This window comes from Solea senegalensis, linkage group LG14 (assembly GCF_019176455.1).
Source record: "Solea senegalensis isolate Sse05_10M linkage group LG14, IFAPA_SoseM_1, whole genome shotgun sequence".
Classification (NCBI taxonomy): domain Eukaryota; kingdom Metazoa; phylum Chordata; class Actinopteri; order Pleuronectiformes; family Soleidae; genus Solea; species Solea senegalensis.
In genome coordinates, this window is record NC_058034.1 from 18836067 (window position 1) to 18854365 (window position 18299).

The 18299-nt window shown below is 39.8% G+C and overlaps 1 protein-coding gene across 1 annotated transcript; it reads right to left on the reverse strand.

Moving 5' to 3' along the window:
- Window positions 1-4175: 4175 nt before the first annotated feature.
- On the reverse strand, window positions 4176-6317 carry rgs2 (regulator of G protein signaling 2). Its single transcript, XM_044044185.1, has 5 exons — window positions 6171-6317; window positions 5958-6047; window positions 5571-5632; window positions 5247-5413; window positions 4176-5133 (listed from the first exon to the last, which is right to left on the reverse strand). The coding sequence occupies exons 1-5, from the start codon at window positions 6263-6265 to the stop codon at window positions 4939-4941; spliced, it is 609 nt and encodes a 202-aa protein (XP_043900120.1). The 5' UTR covers window positions 6266-6317; the 3' UTR covers window positions 4176-4938.
- Between the last annotated feature and the right edge of the window lie 11982 nt (window positions 6318-18299).

Genomic DNA, 18299 nt, shown 5'->3' on the forward strand with positions numbered 1-18299 from the left:
TGAATGGTTTTGGCGTCATGACGGATTTCCAAAGTTTTCCCCTCAACACACTCTGTGTGTCTAGACCTATATACATGTTGTCTCCAAGATGCAAAGCCACTGATTTCTTAGACATTTTGGTAGATCTTTGCTGCCACCTACTGGCATAGCAGAAGAGCGACAAGGGTTTTGTTTATATTACAGAAACGACTCAAACTGAAATGAATTGCTTATTCTAAAGTCTCCATTCGGTGAGATAAATGCCAGTCATCTTTTAATGACCGATTCAACCATCTTACATTTAGAGTAAAGCTAGTACGAGAGTACACGATCAACCCACCAGGTCTTCAAAAGTGCATTATTAAGTAAGAACTAATGTATTTTGGTGACTAGTTTGTTTTTTGGAGATCTTTGTGGAGCAGTAAGCTGATGTTTTGAACCTGGGAGTCCTTCTGGGCCTCATTTATTTATTTATTTATTTTAATTAAACTTCTGGCACATACTTTGTAATGCAGCCATACTTGGCTGCCTCACAGGCCATGCTGGACCATTGTGTATGTGTCTAAAGGCCTGCGTAGTCTGACGTATCTACTGTCTCCCAAACACAGCAGAGCGTGGCCCTTTTTCTATTTTTGCCTCGGGTGTTTACATACACACCTTAAGTACTTGTTGGATTGGATCCCAGTCATCTGTTGCCAAGGGCCTTCATGGCAACAAATACAAACTCACTGGTTTTACTACTAGATCATAGAATGACATGTTGCATACTGTCCAATCCCATGTCAGGCTGTGTATTCACAGTGACTGAACCAGTTTGTCCAGATGTTTATTATTATACTGTCTTCGTCATTGAAGATGCAAATCATCACCTTGTCTTTTTCCTCACCATTGTCTCCTTGTTATTTGGTCACATAACATACTATAGAATGCATAGTTTGAATAGTAGAGCAGACACTACAATGAGAATTGTCTAAAATAGCCACCAACTTATGTAATAAGTAATCTGTGCAATGTATGCCTAAATTTAAAGGTCATGTAAGTTAATGTGTGCAGTCTATTATCACATAGTGTCTGAAATGTTGGTACCATCTAAACCCAGACAAGGAGCAGTTCTTGAAAAATATCAGAGCTGCATCTAACAACTGCTTTCATTGCTGCTTCTGTTTCTGATGATTAGCTTGTGTTAAAAAAAAAAAGGAAAGAAAGAAAAAGTCCAGGAAAAGTACCCAACTTTCTGCTTCATTTTTCTTTCTTTGAACACTTCGAAAAGCATTTAGTTTTACTTCTCTTTTTGATACCATCGTCATCATTGCTGGAGCCAGATGTTTTTCGATAAGGAGGATTATAGTTGGGCTTTTATATTTGGCATTTTACAGAAAATAAACGCATCAATAACAGACAGCCCCCCTCTCCTTTCAACCGTGAAATGGGTGTTACAAAGTCATGTCGAAATGAAAAGAAAGTGAAATCAAAAAAATAAAACCTTTTTTTAATGATACAGTCTCAATAACACACATACATATTAACTGCTAGTTGTTCTGGGAGCCTTCTCTAAGCAAAACTGTAAATGCAAACATTAGCATAAAAATCTTACGATCATATTTACAATATGAAGTCTTCACCTAGCGTGTTAGCATGCTAACATTTGCTGAGTGTGACCAGACACCAAGTACAACTAGGTGACATCAATATCTTGTTATTTTTCCTAAATATATATAAAATTGTTTTAATGAAAAGTCCACTCTTGGAAGGACATACTTCCAGGTCTACTAACCCCTCTGCAAGTGTGAGCCTGCTTTTAACCACAACTGTACTTAGAGTTAAATGCCCAGCTAGTTAGCATGCTAACACTTGTGGAGTGTGACTAGACACAAACTACAGCTCGGTGACAACCTTAATAACTGATAACTTGATAACTGTGTTTCAATGAGAGGTAGATAGTTGACTAACATTTTCACAGTTTATCTGCTCTACATGCTCGTAACAGTGCTAGCAGCCTGCTTTTGACCTAAATGGTAACTGCTAAGTACAGCTAGTAATGTTTAAAGTGAGTTTAGCTGGGAAGGCAAAGGTTGACCAACACTTTAACAGTCAATTCTGGACATGATTGTTGGCTGACTGTTCACCTCATGGTAGTGCGAAAAGAGAAGTCAGTGGATCACGGTTTTTCATCTTAATCTAATTTCACTACACCAGTGTCTGAAGTATATGTGAGGAAGAGGAGGATGATGAGAGAGCAAACGATCTTATTGGGAATAAACCTGCCTCCTCTGAAAAGTTTCTAGCTGACTTTGCTCGGCCTATTTACACCACTGTATTTTAACGTTGGCAATAATGGTGTTACATTAACATGTTTTACCAGCCAGTGTGTTTTGAACTGTCCATGTTGATGACAGATCTACTCTTCCAGTCTGTAAACCTACAGAGCTGCTGGTTAAACAGATGATGTTATTACATCAGCACAGCAGGCTAGAGGGGAGAGCGCGAGCTGTCAGATTGTTAGAAGCAGAGTTCGAGTGTCTGGCCACTGTCAACCCTCCTCTATGAGTTCACTGCTGGAAACAGCCTCTCTATCAGTGAGCAGACACACAGCAGGCAGAGGAGGACTCTCTGTGCTGCCAGTCAAGGTGTTCGCTCCTCTTCTACGGGGGGTTGTTAACACAATGAAAATGCAGCTGTGATTACGCGATGTCGGCTCCACAAAGTGACGTCATGTTCCAAAAAGATGAAGAATGTTGTTGTGCAGATCACCAGCCGGCACGTAGTGTCGGATATTTTGTCACTGTGCAGTATTCGTTGTGCTGTACGCGAGGTCTGACCTTTTGGTTAAACCAGACACAGAAAGTGTGCGACATTTGTCTGAAACTATTAACAGTTCAGATGTTGTTCCTGGGATATAACTGTCAGAAAGCACCTTTTTAAAAGTCTTGCTTTAGCAATAAATGAAATAGTTTGTGTGCATTAAAGTTATGGGGAAATAACTTTAATGCACTAGTTGTTTTCCCTTAAAAGTTTTTCAATTTTTGTTTATGTATTCGATAATATTTCGATAAAATATATTTCAGCTGTTCTTCTCAGCTGTACTTGGTGTTTTAGCATCTTTCAGCTTATGTTGTACTTGCATAGTCCACAGCTTTCCTGTTCTGATTTCCCCTCACCACTATGATAAGCATCATAATCGGCAACCAAAATGTCAAAAAAATCCCCTTAAGGATGCTCATCATAACCACCTAACTAACAACAGTGGTTAAGAACTGTGAGCAATAAATGAAACTAAAAGAGTTCAGTAAACTCATGATAAAATATTTTTGTTATATGTCACTGCTGTGAGAGGCCTAACAAATGTGGCACAACATTGTCATCTTGTCATATGCCTTACAAAAGGACATAAGGAAGTTTTATTGTCATTGTGCTTCCACGACAAAATGTAGTTGGTACACTCTCAGCAGTAAACCATTAACATTAACAGCACTTCCATGTTTGTTTCACTGTAAATCAGCAGGGCCGGCCCAAGCCTTTATGGGGAATCTAAGCTGAATTTGGTAGCCCCCCCTCCTACCACCTCGGAGTAGCTGGTTCTCAATTTATGTAACACTATAAATTGCATTAATTATAGTTGTTTTATTTCCACCAACCCAGTGTCCCTCTTGTTTGTTTTTAATCGTATAGGGTAGTAAAATCCCAAAAGTGGCCTAGAATTAATTTGCACTTTTATATTCAAAGTGAGGCACTAAGTGTGATGATACTGAACTTGAATTAAACTAGTAAACCAGTTTAAGCACTTTGGATTTAAAGAGTTGGGACAGATCTGTACTAAATGAGCAATCTTCAACTAAAAAATAAAACCAAATAATTTAAGCTCAACACTATTAAATATCTGAATATATCTAAAAAATGTCTAGAATTCTTTGATATGTTAAAAAAGTAACCACTTAGTCATGTTATGTCTTGGGCCGGCTCTGTGCCTTAGAGCAAAGAGCTTTATATATTAAACTAAGTATTTAAAATTTAAAGATGTAACGCCATCTTTGTTTCTTTTGTCTTTGGACCAGTTAAATAAAAAATGTAACCAGCAAGATGAGTGTAAAAGCTTTACTTAAACTATCTTAAAAGGCTTTCTAAGGTTCACAGTAAACGTCCACGCTCTTGACTTATTTGCATTCAGTTTGGGAATAAACCAATCAGGAATACTTCAGCACTGAAAAACATTGTTTATTTTCTCAAGCAGTCCAGCTGCTCGACACTTAAATTCACATTCAACAAGCCATGTGCATCTCAAATGTGAAATCACTATGTTTACAATAAATAACATTGTCAGAAATGTCACTCAAACACTTGCTTTTGTCAGTCACTGCACATCGACCGCAGTCCTCGGCGGAAGTTACAAATGCTGTGTAACAAAAGTGCACACTTTTGTGTAAACGGATGCAAATCCATGCGCGCAATGTGGCAATAAAGAGCAGGGTCACACATTTACAAGAAGTAAATCGCTGACTGTACATCTGAACAGGAGACTATTTTCCAACACCAGCATCGGAAAAATAAATAGCTGTGTGTAAAAATAAAGTGTGTGGCAAATTCCATTCATTCTGCGAATGCAGTGGCTCGACAACAGCTCTTTCTTCAATTGCTTCATTGCTAAGAAAGGTACCGAGCAAAGAAAGTGCAAGTAATGGCTTAGTGGAGAAAAAGTAGTCTCAATTCCTTTTGGTTGAAATGCCGTATTGAGTGCCTGCAGCAGCATATAGCATCCAGCCTAATCTTCCATCAATAAGAGCTCCCAGCAGGATGCGCCGGAAAACGCTCTGGTTTTGCGTTTTCCACACTCGCTGGTAATGTTTATTGTCAGGATTTGCATTTGGGTCGATTATCCCAAGGCAGTGTTCAGAGTAAACCTCATCAGTGTCACACAGTCACAGTGGTAAACAAGTGGACTTCAGGAGTGGCTGCATCGTTTGACTAAGACTTAATGAGCTTGCGGTCTCCCTTGGCAGCCACACACAGTTCCTTGTAGAGGTCGGAGTGGATAAACCTGGGGTAGGAGTTGTTCTCCATAAGACTGTAGACTTTCCTCTGAGCCGCCAGGAAGCTTGTCATTGTGGGCTCATGTAGACTCTGGGTGATTGCATTTTTAGTGTGGTAATCCAGGTTTATCTGAATAGAGAGAAACATCCAGAATGAGTCTACGACACATTTATAAGAAGAACTAATGCATGTACTTGATACATTTTGAAAAAGAACAGCAAATCATATCTGTTAGCTGTTACCTCCTTGGGAGCTTCATTTTTAACAAACTCCTCATAAATGCTGTTGGCCTTGGACACAATGTCTTTGTGCGACGTGAGTGTCCTGAAATCCTCACAGGCTGTCCAAAACTCAATGTTCTCCTCGCAGAACTCAGACTTCAGGAAGATAAAGAAGGCGGCTTTCCCATCTTTAGGGAGAAAGAGAAGGAGAGAGGGGAGGTTAGAGGAGTGCAAGGCCATCGCAGCTTGTTTTATTGCCGCCAATAAACGCCTTCATTTGGCACACAGCTGACCGCGTGACCGTGTGAGATGCTTTTACGTAATCGTGCAGCGACTGATGCTTACATTTATGACCGAGCAGTTTGTCGAGCGACTGCGCCCATTGGTTCACGTCATCGACACTTGGCCTGAGGGAAAAGAACAGAGGTTTTATAAGAGACGCGCTGGAAGAAACCATGTGTCACAGTCCGTTTGACTTTTGTGAGTTGTAAATGTATTGAAGTTTGGATTTTTAGCAGTATCAATATCGTAATGCATAAATGCAAAAAAAGAAAATTTGTTTGAACAGAATCTGTAATTAATAAAACATTGATTTACTTAAAAAAAAATATCTAGCAAATTAACCCAAAGTCAAGAACACAAATTATAGCATGTGTGCACACAAACTGAGATCTGATGCAATAACCTTGACATAATATTAATCTTTGAAATACAGCAGAGGCAGTTTCTTACCTGTAGGACCTGTTCTTCATCAGATGTGACACTGAATGGGAAGAGTTTGTCTTCAGCAGAAATCGTATTCTGTTTCTCCAGTTTTTCCTCCTGCAGGCAAAGAACAAAAACACAGTCAGTCTTGTCCGTGCTTTATGTTGATGCAACACTCAGTCATGCCTTTTATGGTCACCACAAGCAGGGACATTACTGTCAAACACCGAGCAAACTTACTTTAACCCCTTCCCCTCTGCGTACAGGTCAGTAGGTGTCAAACTGTCAGTGTTCGCCATGTTTTGGGATGCCACAGTAATAAGGTTCTCTCTCATGGTTCAACCTCCTCTCTTTCTCCCTCTTGACTTGTCAGGCAGCTTTATAGTTTCTCTGGTGTGGAGTGCCACAGGCGGGAGGTGGGGGGCTGGAATGACAGGTCTTCAATTTGATTGGCTCACGCCGTGTAAACAGTGACTTGCCCTGGTATGACTGTCAGGACCGGAGCCAATGATAGACGACTTCTGCATAAACATTCCCTCCCTGACTCTCCTGTATGCTTCCAATTTTAAGCACAAGGTCAAGATGTGACGTAGTTGGCAGACTCAGTGCTACAGTTCCCAAAATAAAGCTCTGTCGGGGAATAATAGAACGTTTATTTCCTTTTCTTCTGTGTTTTTCACCCTTTTCCTCGCTGTGAAAGCATATTTACTTCTCTTGTGTTCTTGTGTATAGACACGTTCACCGACACAGAGACACACAGACTCCTCCACCCGTGTACAGCGCGTTCAGAGCCCTCCCCCTCCTTCTTCATGAGCACGTCTGATGCACAGTTGATTCATTGAGACTTTGCAACACTACCTGCGCTGCCCATGTTTAGTGGCTTACTCACACAGGGCGTGAATTGGCATTTCAAGATCCGACAAGAATGGTGATGGCGCAATATCCTCTAACCTCAAGTGGCTGTTTAAGAAAGGAAAAGAAAAAAAAAAAGCACAGTTCCTAATTCTTCTCATATTTACTTTGTAAGAAATGCAACCTGTTCCATTGCTTGTTACCCCCAGCTGTTTTTTTGTTTTGTTTTTTTAGAATGAAAGGACTTTTTTCTAGTAAGGACTTACTGCTGCTTAAGTGAATAGAAGAATTTAGTGCATACATGTCCTCACTCCATCATCTTTTCCCAACAAATACATGTTGTGTTACCTGTATTTTGCCTTTTACCTCTGCTCTTGATCTCATCCATCCCCTGAAAGATATTTACACTTTTTTTTGGCTTCTAGCTGTTTGGTTCTGGGTCACAGGTGTTTTGCTGCTGGGGATGGAGTTGGTGGAAAGGTGAAGGGCAAAAAAGACAAAACAAACAAGAGGTAATGAGGGTTGTTTTTTTTTACAGAGCTGTAAAAAAATGTTGGTTTCTTTGAAACCCTACTTTTCACCCCAAGACCTTCACATTTGATCTATTTGTAACAAAAACAAATGCCCAGGTTCACGACCCGGTCAGAAAACAAGGGTTGGTTCGTGTGCTTTTTCTGGTTGTATCATCATCAGCACTGACTGCATTGTGTCACTAAATCTTGCTGCTACTTGTTGACAGCCTTTTCCATCTGGAAAATTAAGTTGTGCTTAAATTGTGCTTCCCAACCTCAGTTTCCCCTGAGTTGAGAAATATCTTCATTCTTTTCTTTTGTTACGTGCCCACCAGTGACACTTGGTCTTGTTAGCGTAGCTGTTAGCAAAGATGGCGGACACTGTTTACATTCTGGGAATAAGGTCCCGTCCTACTACGAGTGGGTCTAAAAAGTGCGGAATTAGCATTGCAGTTTCAATCCTTGGACCAAAGGCTCGGACCAAGTGTCACTGGTGGGCACGTAACCAAAAAAAAAATATTACGACATTTCTTGACTCAGGGGAAACTTTTTTTTCAAAATACTACCCCTATTCTAGTAATACAAAGATAAATGTAAATTGGTGAAGTATTGGGTTAGCAGTGACCCACGACCCTCATGTGGAGGATTAAGCGGAAGACAATGGCGGGATGGATATATATGTATGTACATACACTGTATATATATATATATATATATATATATATATATATATATATATATATATATATATATATATATACACTGTATATATCAACTCTTTGAAAACTCCATCATGCCGGGCGCAAACAAGTCATGTGCCTAACTGTAATAATGTACTGTCCAACAGAAATGTTAGAAATGCTCTTGAATGCACCACAGGCTAATCCACGGGGATTAAAATACAGACAGTTATGATGCGTCTGCTGACGTGCACAACTAGTTATCCTTGTATCCGTTCCTTTATTCCCAGACATAGCGAAAAAGAACAGTGATACAAATATGTTAATTGTTCCGCTAAACCTGCAGGTCCGGATTAATCTACCGCAGCGGATTAGTGAACCGCACCACCTTCGCATAGCAACGACCACGCCGTGTTTCCACTTGTCGTCGCTGGCAGCGAGGCTGTGCTCGGGAAGATGTTTCTCATTTTTTTCGAGGTGCAGTCTGTGTACGTGACATGCCATTGGAAAAGTCTGAAATAGTTCTTTCTGGTTTGATAGAATATCAACAACATAGAATATGATGTTTAATTCAGGAAAGCTTTGAAATTAGGGATGCATCGATGCACTTTATTTCAGACTGAGTACAAGTAAGATTAATTAAATTTAACTAAACATACTTTTTCAATTTCATTTGCGTCACGCTGACTGTGAACAAAATACAACATGAGACACCATTGCTGCTGTTACATTACAGTCTGCAGCAGAGCACAGGTTTCGGTTTGCTCTGCGTTTGTCGTCATTGCTTATCTTAATTTTTCCCAAATTTGCGGACATTGGGACACATCCGCATGGCGCCCCACACCTGCTCGGCTCATTTGAAAGATATGTAAAATCAGGTATCAGGTGCAGCAGTTTCGGAGGTGTTTTCATAAATACAAATACGAGGACACAAGGGCAGCATTGGTCCCCCTTACTGGTATTGGTGCGTCCCTCCAGTAAATGTAAGACATGCAACACTTGCCTTATCTGGTCAGTTAAACATGCACAGAGTGTAATCTAAAAAAAAAAACTGGATCACTCTAAAACCACAGCTCGAGAAAGTACAGGCGTTAAAGTACAGTAAAGTGAAGGACTTATTCCAGTAACCACAGGGGTCGACATCGTCACATCCCAGAAACACTGAAAGGGCATAAGTGTCCGAGGAACAGAGAGAGGCCGCGTATGTGAAGAAGATAATCACATTTTGTCCCAGATTATCGCCGCTAAAATACTCCTGCGTCACCTGCCGTGTTGTGACTATCGCCGACCTCCTTCCCTGTGTTGGGTGAAAACACGGCGTTCGCCCTGTGTGTTTATTATGGTGTGCAGACTGTGTGTAAGCAGCTGTCTGTTTAGAAGTGGATGAAGAGCAGAGCCAAGTTTCCACTAAGGCTTGAGGTCTGTCCTTACGCAGATGGTGATTCCCAGCACTGGCTTGCAGAGTTTGTCCTCTGTGTGTTTTGGAAGTGGCGATATCTGTAAAGCCACGGCCACACTCTGTGGGATTTTCTACTCTTTGCTTTAGTCCCTCATTATCAGCACATAATGCAAAGTACCTGTATTAAGTAGAAACGTAAGACTCATAGACGTGAAAAAAGACCACAAGCATGACTTTAGAAATGTTGTTCGTGCAAGAACTGGAGAAATACACATCTGTAGTGAATACTGTTTATGACAGTGTAGAAAATACCCACATGAGCCACTTTTACTCTCATGCTCATTACTCATGGGCCAAAAACATTTTAACTTATCGGACTTTATCCTGAACCAATTCCCAACTCTTAAAGGCTGAAGTGAGATTCATCCAGCTCAGTTAGTGCAATTTTTGTTGTTCAATTTGTTCAATTATACTTTTTGCCGACAGGGGAAGGTTCATTATTTATTTATTAATGTTTTAAAGCTCCATCTACGTTCACACCGCCACGACGCTGAGGTGACTCGTTTTTTTTTCCGTTGATGAGACTCAGAAGTGCTTGTTTTGAGGGTTTTGTGTGTCACTCTCAGCGTCGTCATCACTGACCTGCACTGGCAGCGTGGCAAGGCCAAACAGCGATGAAGGAGAACGTGAGTATGCCGTATGCCTTTTTTTAGGAGGACAGTCATGTCCACGTGCACAACTCGAACGCAGGACACTTGTATTTAATAATGTTGAACCATCACGCTGTAGCTGTACGTTTACAAGAAAGGCTACTGTTACTAAAACAAAAAACTCAGGTAATCATTGCTTTAAGTGCAGAAAATGTGCTTCATTAATCAATGTCGGTTTCTTTGGGCCTTTTGACAACAATTAGGTGACAGTAAATTAAAGAAAAACACAGTGTACACAGTGTTACAGAGATCCATAATCCAGATCACAGGTTTTCTTGCTAATCACAAGCTATTGGATGCACAGAAGTTCTTTTGTTTGGCGTCATTCCCACTGTCACACTGCGACCTCTGACCTTCAGGCTTTGTTTCTGGGTCAGTGTAACAACAACACTGAGATAGCACAGTCTGTATGTCCATGACATGGCGAGATGTGGGAGAACATGATGACTGCAGTCGATCACTTCTCTCATCTCTGTCTGCGGTTACCAGCCACGTAGTTTCAAGAGTCTTGCATGTGTCATCAACAAGATCAGTAAAAAAAACAGTGAAAAAAACATCATATTATGATTCTTGCTAGTGACGTCTGAAGTTGAAGATAAGATGTACCTATATTGATCACCCATAGGGGGGAATTTAGAAACGGAAGCTGAGAATGGTACTCTTCTCCTCTGTTTGATTTTGCCACACAGTGCAGGTCGATGATATTATGGGCAAAAAGCCATAGGTTATGACAGGGGTGTCAAACTCATTTTTGTTCAGGGGCCACATACAGCACAATTTGATCTCAAGAGGGCCGGACCAGTAAAAATAGTAAAATAATAGCATAATAACCTATGAACAACAAGAACCCCTTTGTTTTTTCTCCTTTGTTTTACATTTACTGAAAGATAATTTTACAAAACATGAAATTTCTTGAGAAATATTAGTGCAATTTCAACAATATCATGCCTAAATTTACTATTTACACAGCGCACTGGATCTATAAAGGCACAAACATTTGTGTGTGAAATTTTAACAAATTCATCCTGTGGGCCGATTGGACCCTCTGGCGGGCCGGTTCTGGCCCCCGGGCCGTATGTTTGACACCCCTGGGTTATGATATAACATATATAAATAATCCGATTTCTGTGTCCAAACAGCCCACACACACTAAAAATAATTAGATCTGAATCACATCGACTCGAAAAATAATGATTAATCACTTCAGCCTGGTTTATATAAACATCATCATATAGTCGTATCGCCTTGACTACAGGTCAAAGCTAGATGGCCTTGACCTACTGTATGTAGTAACTGACAAACAACAAAAACAAACCCTAACTGAATGTTCATCGATACAACTGATATTAATTTGAATAAGTTGCAGTTAGTCAATACAGTGTAGTCATTTTTAAAATGTTAGTAATTCAGTATTACAGGACTTCAGATGTTGTGCTACATTTTTTTTTTTTTTATTTCTCCTTTATTTAACCAGGAAAATCCCATTTAGATTAAAGTCGCATTCACACCAGCCCTTCTGATTCAAATCCTAGTTTGTTTGCTCGGAAAGTCCAGTTCGTTGGGGTTGGTGTGAATGTGCAACCGAACTCTGATCCGCACCAAAGAAGCGAACTCTGGTCCGCCTAAAGCAGAGGTCTTGGTTCGCTTCAAGCGAACCAAATGCAAGAAAAAAGACGTGCATGTACAACGATAGCTGGGAGAAATGTCTGAGCTCATTGTTGCAGCATATACAGTATGTGCAACCCCATTTACATGACAACATTGGTTACAGTGTTGTAGAAAAGAAATTATGTATCTCACCGGCAGTGTCCCAGTTCCATAATGCAAACGTAAATAAAGATTCAACGCGTGCATTTTATTGTGCATACTGTGATGCACAAGGGAATTTACAGTCAAAAAATAGCCTTGACAGCAAGGCTATAGTCTTTGAAGTCAAGTGTTTGAAGATTGTTTCTTTTTATTTATTTATTCCCAAATCATCTATTGGCACACGTGTTGTATAATTTCCCCGTTTCGACACAACAGCGAATTACATTAATAATGGGTGTTGTGGTGCAATTTTGGACACAGCCAATGTTTCAGCCCGGAGGAAGTGTCCTCCAGACCTGCAGAGAATTCCGCCACCACCTGCGTCCTCATTAGCATGATTACTGGAGCGTGTCAGCTGCTTTCTGTCTTTGCAGTGGCCGTGTGAACTTTAAGACCTAACTTCTATACGTTATTGGCCTCCTCCTGTGTACATAACATGGACAGCAGTGGTTGTGTAAGGGCTTGTGTTGTACCTGTCTTTCCTGTATGGTACGGTGTTGAACAGGCAGGTCAGGACAGCAACTCTACTGTAGACACCATCCTCCCGCTCTTAGTAATGCAATGTCCTGGAATGGTGACTGTGTCTCCATGGTGACCAACACTTGTTTTGATGCGTTGCTGCTTTCCTTTTGTTTTTCAAGCACACCGAGCCCTTTCCATATCGCCCAAATAGGATAACCATTAAATAGCACGACCTGACAACCTTTCCCGTGACCCAGTACTATTACTTGTTTGAAAAAAGTTAATTTTTTTTTAATTTATAATTTCACACTGCCGTTGTTATTGCAGACACCATGGATGCAGAACGAGGTGGTTAAAGTAATGGATGTGGGAAAAAAAAGAGCGCAATGTTTGAAATGAGGACAAGTCGCACATGCAAAGGTCAACGGAAGAGTTACCCGTCGCACATGCAACAACCTTTGCTACAACTGTATGTGCAGCACATTGTGTAGAGCATGAGCGTTAAAACATAAGCCGGTAATAACATGGCTGAACAGTGTATTTATGCTTTAGCTTATCCTCCTGTCTCCTGCCTTCAGCCTCATATTTACAGTAAACAGTGTAGTATAATCTTAATGCCAGTCCTCAGAAGCTTACAGTACATGACCATTTTTAAAAATCGGTTAACCTGCTCTTCTTGTGGTTCAGCCACCCATGCGTCAATCAGCTTTTCAGCTTTTATTATGAGTGGTGTGGCAATTTACTGCTACCTGCTCATTATTCTCGCTGCTCTCATTGTTATTATTCTCTTTTAAAAGGACCTGCTCTCTGTGTGTGTCTTTCTCTCTCATTTCCAACTGATATCTAAATGCAGAGGTAGAAAGAGTACTGAAATATTCTACTCAAGTAAAAGCACCACTGTTTTCACAACATTTTACTTAAGTACTAGTAAAAGTACTGGTCTAAAAATGTACTCAAGTTAAAGTCAAAATAAAGTAACGTGTTTAAAATGTACTGTAAAAGTTACGTTTAACAAGTTTCTTTCTTGTGTCATACAAGAAGGACAAGGGAACACAAATCTCACATTAATTGTTTTTATTTTTAAATTAAAGGCAAACCTTTACAATTTAAAGTGCTGACTAAATAATATATATAAGCACATCATGTGTCAGTCAAAATGGGTGAAAGGTAACAAATGCTTTAACTTTCACACCAATTCACTTGTTCTTGTCATTCACCTGTTCTCGACGTTCACCTGTCCTCATCATTCACCTGTCCTCGTCATTCACCTGTCCTCATCGTTCATCTGTCCTCGTCATTCACCTGTCACCAGTTTTTGTTGCATTATTTATTTTTTTCATTTCATTTCATTTAAAACATTTTCATTTAGTTTAAAACATTTTAATTTCATTTAAAACATTTTTATTTAATTTGAAACATTTTTATTTAATTTAAAACATTTTAATTCAGGCCAACATTTTTTTACTCATGAAGTAGCAAAGTACACTTCTTTCAAAAATCACACTTAAAAGTAAAATTATAAATTGAAAAAAATACTTTAAAAAGTACAAATACAAAAATCCTACTCAATTACAGTACCACGAGTAAATTTAATTAATTACTTTCCACCAAATGTCATTTTGGAATCTGGTAACAACAACAAAAACAAAATGGCAGTCATGTGCCACTGCCTCGTTTGCTTGCTTTTTGATTGGACTTGCCGCTGTCACGTTGCCACTCACATGTTTTTTCTGTTGTATGTTTAAAGATGATTCATTTGCATTTACTACACAGGTGTTTAGCGTGGTTCCCCTCTACCTCCAGGTCACAATCAGTCAAGCTTTTGAGACTGCAAACCCAGAAATGCAGTTTTATGCCAGGTTTGTATATGACAGTAAGACATAAGAAGTTAATTATTCCTGGCTTTACCCTCCATTTATTTGAGCTTTACAGTATGTCGACCTTTCAGGTTATTTTTGTCAGTACCAGAAATGACGTATGCTTTCAGCCACAATTGAAGCTACAATCGCTGAATTTGAGAAGATAACCTTTCACGTTTTCCAGTGAGTCACAAAATGTGATAGAAGTGGAGACAGGAGACACAATTTGCTGTGTAAACTATCACAAACTAGCCTTGTTTGTAAATGCGGCTTCTTTGATTGTGTTGTTCAGTAGCTTAATATTTGCAGCTATTTATAGGAGAGTGAAATTGAGATTAAATATGTTAGACAATTTATATAAGAGACTGTTGACAGGCAAAAGTGGTAGACTCATTTACTCAGTGATTCATCAGCCCATAATAAGTAACGTAAACAGTAACTTCTATTGTCTTCTTGATTTTCACAGCCTTTTTTTATTTATTTTTTAAGCATGTGCTGATGTGTTTACCCGTGTGTGGTCGAACCGACACTGCACACACATCTAAATCCAGAACCTGTGGGTGTTTACCTACCGTACAGTATGTGCAAGTACAGTTTGCACAGAGAGTCATTTAAAGTTACCTCCCTTTTCAAAAGAAGCTGATAATTAAAAAATAACCACAGCCCATGCCTGACTGACTAATAGTCAGGCTAAAACATATTACTGGTTTATCTGTAAACACGCAGGCCACACCCCGCCAGTACATTCACAGGCACAGAACTGGCAGTTCAAACTAACAGGACAAAACTGTTTCTTTCTTAAGTTAGGTGTAGTCCAAAATTTCCTGTTCATGAGGAAGCAACTACGAACCTAATCTCCTGATAAGTTGGGACACTAAAATTTGTAATTTTAGCCTTCAGTAAAAAGGTCTGGAGCGATTACCCCAGGTAATGCTAGCCCTGTGCACATAGACCAGCAGTAAATACGTGTGTAAATATTCCCTCACATCCTGTTTACTAGTAGTTTTCAGCGGGTTTTCAAGCACGGAGGCGTTTGAAGAAGCATCCAGTTTTGCGCTAGGCGGTCGGACAAGTCTGCGGCAAACCTCGGGTGTTTTGCGTCCACATGACGAACACCGTTCTGGATCAAAAGAAGGTCTAAGGCACAGGACTTCTTCAGTTAATATTAATTTGACTGAACTCCTAACTGTTGTATGGGTAATTCCGACGTTATGGATGTGACGGAGCATGACCAAACAACGGCATATTCGCATGACGACAGGAGGCGACGTGGTGCGTAAATTACCCCTTCCACTTGTGGTAGTTTTACTTGGCCTGATGAGCTGATACGATACTCAGTATTGGTCCGATACTGGTCAAAATCAGTGGAATCGGATATCGGGGAGATAAAAATGTAAAATCCGCAACAAGATTTCAGCTGAGTCATGTTGTTAACAGCTTCATTCTTAAAGGAGTGTGTCGGACTGATTGGTAGATACTTGAATTTGTGATTGCGGTATCGTGCCATCCCTAAAAATGACATTACTCCACCTACCCATGTAAAATGAATCCTGTCCGAATCGTGCTTTTGTCGACGAAGCCACACTGTTGTAACGTGTAGAATGAGGCCTGGTATTGTCACAGAGTTTCTGGTAAAAGACAGGAGCGTACACTATGTCTCTCCAAAGTGCCGTTATAAAAGCTTCTGCATCAGTGGCATCTTCACACACTGTATATATAGATAGATAGATAGATCATCCATACCATAAGCACTGATGCGCCCCCATACCATCATGCTGGTTTTTGCATGTGATGGTAATGTTGTTTTTTTCTTCTCCCCATAACAAACAAAAACATAATTCAAATGGAATTCACAGGCCCAGAAAAAAACACATGTGCAAAAACACTCTTTGCAAAATGCAATTTCAGGTTGGATTCCGTGATAAAGCATCAGACCGTGTTATGTGACAATGATTTTCCAAAGTACGAGGTTATGTCCAGCATGGTAGCATAAAAAAAAAACACCCTAGAGACAACATTCACAAATATTCTACAGCAATTAACCATGACTCTCAAAAAGGGAGGAGTCATTGCTGCTGCAGCAGTGTCTATTCCCTGCATGCTTATATTATTCCTTTCTAAATGATGTGTTTTAGTAGGCAAGGGAGACTCTTACACACATTAATATGAGAATATAACAAACTTTAATTGGTTAATTTGTTGAACGCACACATATTTAACCCATTGTGTGACACTGCTGAGAGTTAAATTACTTTGGCAGCATGAAACCTGTTTGGCTTTGTATTAATGTTTTTTTTATTACTCTTACTCTTACTTGCACGTTGCATATTGTATTTTTTTAATCATCTTTTCACTATTTTTGCACTGCTCTGACAATAAGATGCAGTTTAGCGACCGTGCCATCATTGTTTGCAATGCTGTTTGAGTAGAACAACACAAATAATAGCAGTAATATTTCAGGAGCTATTTGCACAATGTGACTTCAGTTTGTTTTGCAAGTGCAAAAGTGTACCAGTCATCTAAACAAGCAGCCTCAGGTGTGTTCTGTTTGAAGATGCTCTGCTGTTGTCCTCCTGTGCAGCAGCTGGTGTTGAAACTTTGACCGAAATTGAAGAAAAAAATAATCACATCATTTTTTTCTTTTTTAATTAATTGATGGCAATGACTTCAAGTGTGTCATTACCTCAGCATGAAGCTTTCATATTTATATCAGGAGCCGGGTCAGTTCTCCAGGTCAGTGTTATCAGCCAGTGTTCAGAGCAAAAATAATAAATAAATAATACACTTTTATTATGACTTAAACACTTTTATTTTGAAATTCTATGGTCTATCGTCATTACCCCTTACTGAACAGTCACTTTTACAAAAAAGTTTTTTTTTTTTCACTTGACCTGACCAGACTAGAAGTTCAGAGGGCCCCAGGTCATTTGAGTTTCAGACCCCTGCTGTAAAGGTATGAAATGCAAATTTAAAAACTTCAGTGTGCATGTGGATAATTAACACTAGAATTCATTAATTTCATGTGACATGTGCTGGGTTTTCTGCGGGTTCTCCATGTTACCATAGGGGTGAGTGTGAAAGAGGATGATTGTTTGTCTCTGTGTTTTGCCCTTTGACAGCTGGGATTGGCACTAGCACTCCCATAACACTCATGTGGAAGATTAAGCGGTCAAAGGGGAATGAATGAATGAATGTTATGTGCTGTCTCAGTTGCCTAACAAGTGCTATTAAACTTTCTCTATTAAATGACAATGTCGATTTTCCTAAAAGATAAAGCACAAACAGTATTTAACAACCTAATTTCATTATTGTGTTACAGGAGCGCTTCAGTAAAAGAATTCTGTCCATTTTTTGGTCTTGTGACCAAACTCCATTGTGTGTTGTTCTCAAAAACCACAGGGGAAATGGAAAAGTGGAGTAAGACGCTGACTGTGAGCTTATATCCTCCGACGCTGAGTCATGCGCGTGTTGACTAATCACAAGCTGCAATTCCGTCCATCTACTTCTTTTTTCTCAAAGGGCACTTTGATTTAATGCAATCGATGACAGCGTCTTCACTTGCATCAGCGGAGCTTATCAGTGACAGTGTTTCATTGCGCGGAGGGAGAAAATCTAATTTCTCACAACGACGGCTGATTTCACAAGAAGCCGGATGTCTGCGCCTTCCTGTTTTTTTAAAAAACGGTTGCATATCACACAGGCAACACATATTGTGTTTGTGATTTAAAAGAAAAAGATAATGTGAAACTACGAGAGCCCTGTATGGTTTGAATTTGAAAAGAACAAAACCCGTAATGGTAATTGTCCCTCAGTTTTTTTCATTATTATGAGGACATTTTCTTTTCTGTTTCTCTGTTTTTTTTCACACGACTGGAATGGGGTGTAAAGTCTTGGCACTGTAAATGCACTTGCTTTGGCGAACATCACTCTTCCGCCAACTAGGACTTGGCACCGGGCTCCGTGTTTCCATCCTAATGCGGTGGAGGCTTTGCTCGAAACATGTAACAGACAAGTCATTACGCAAACGCCCCATCCATTTTCTAATGCCGTGTGCGAGATCTAATTCAACGTCATCTTTAAACAAAC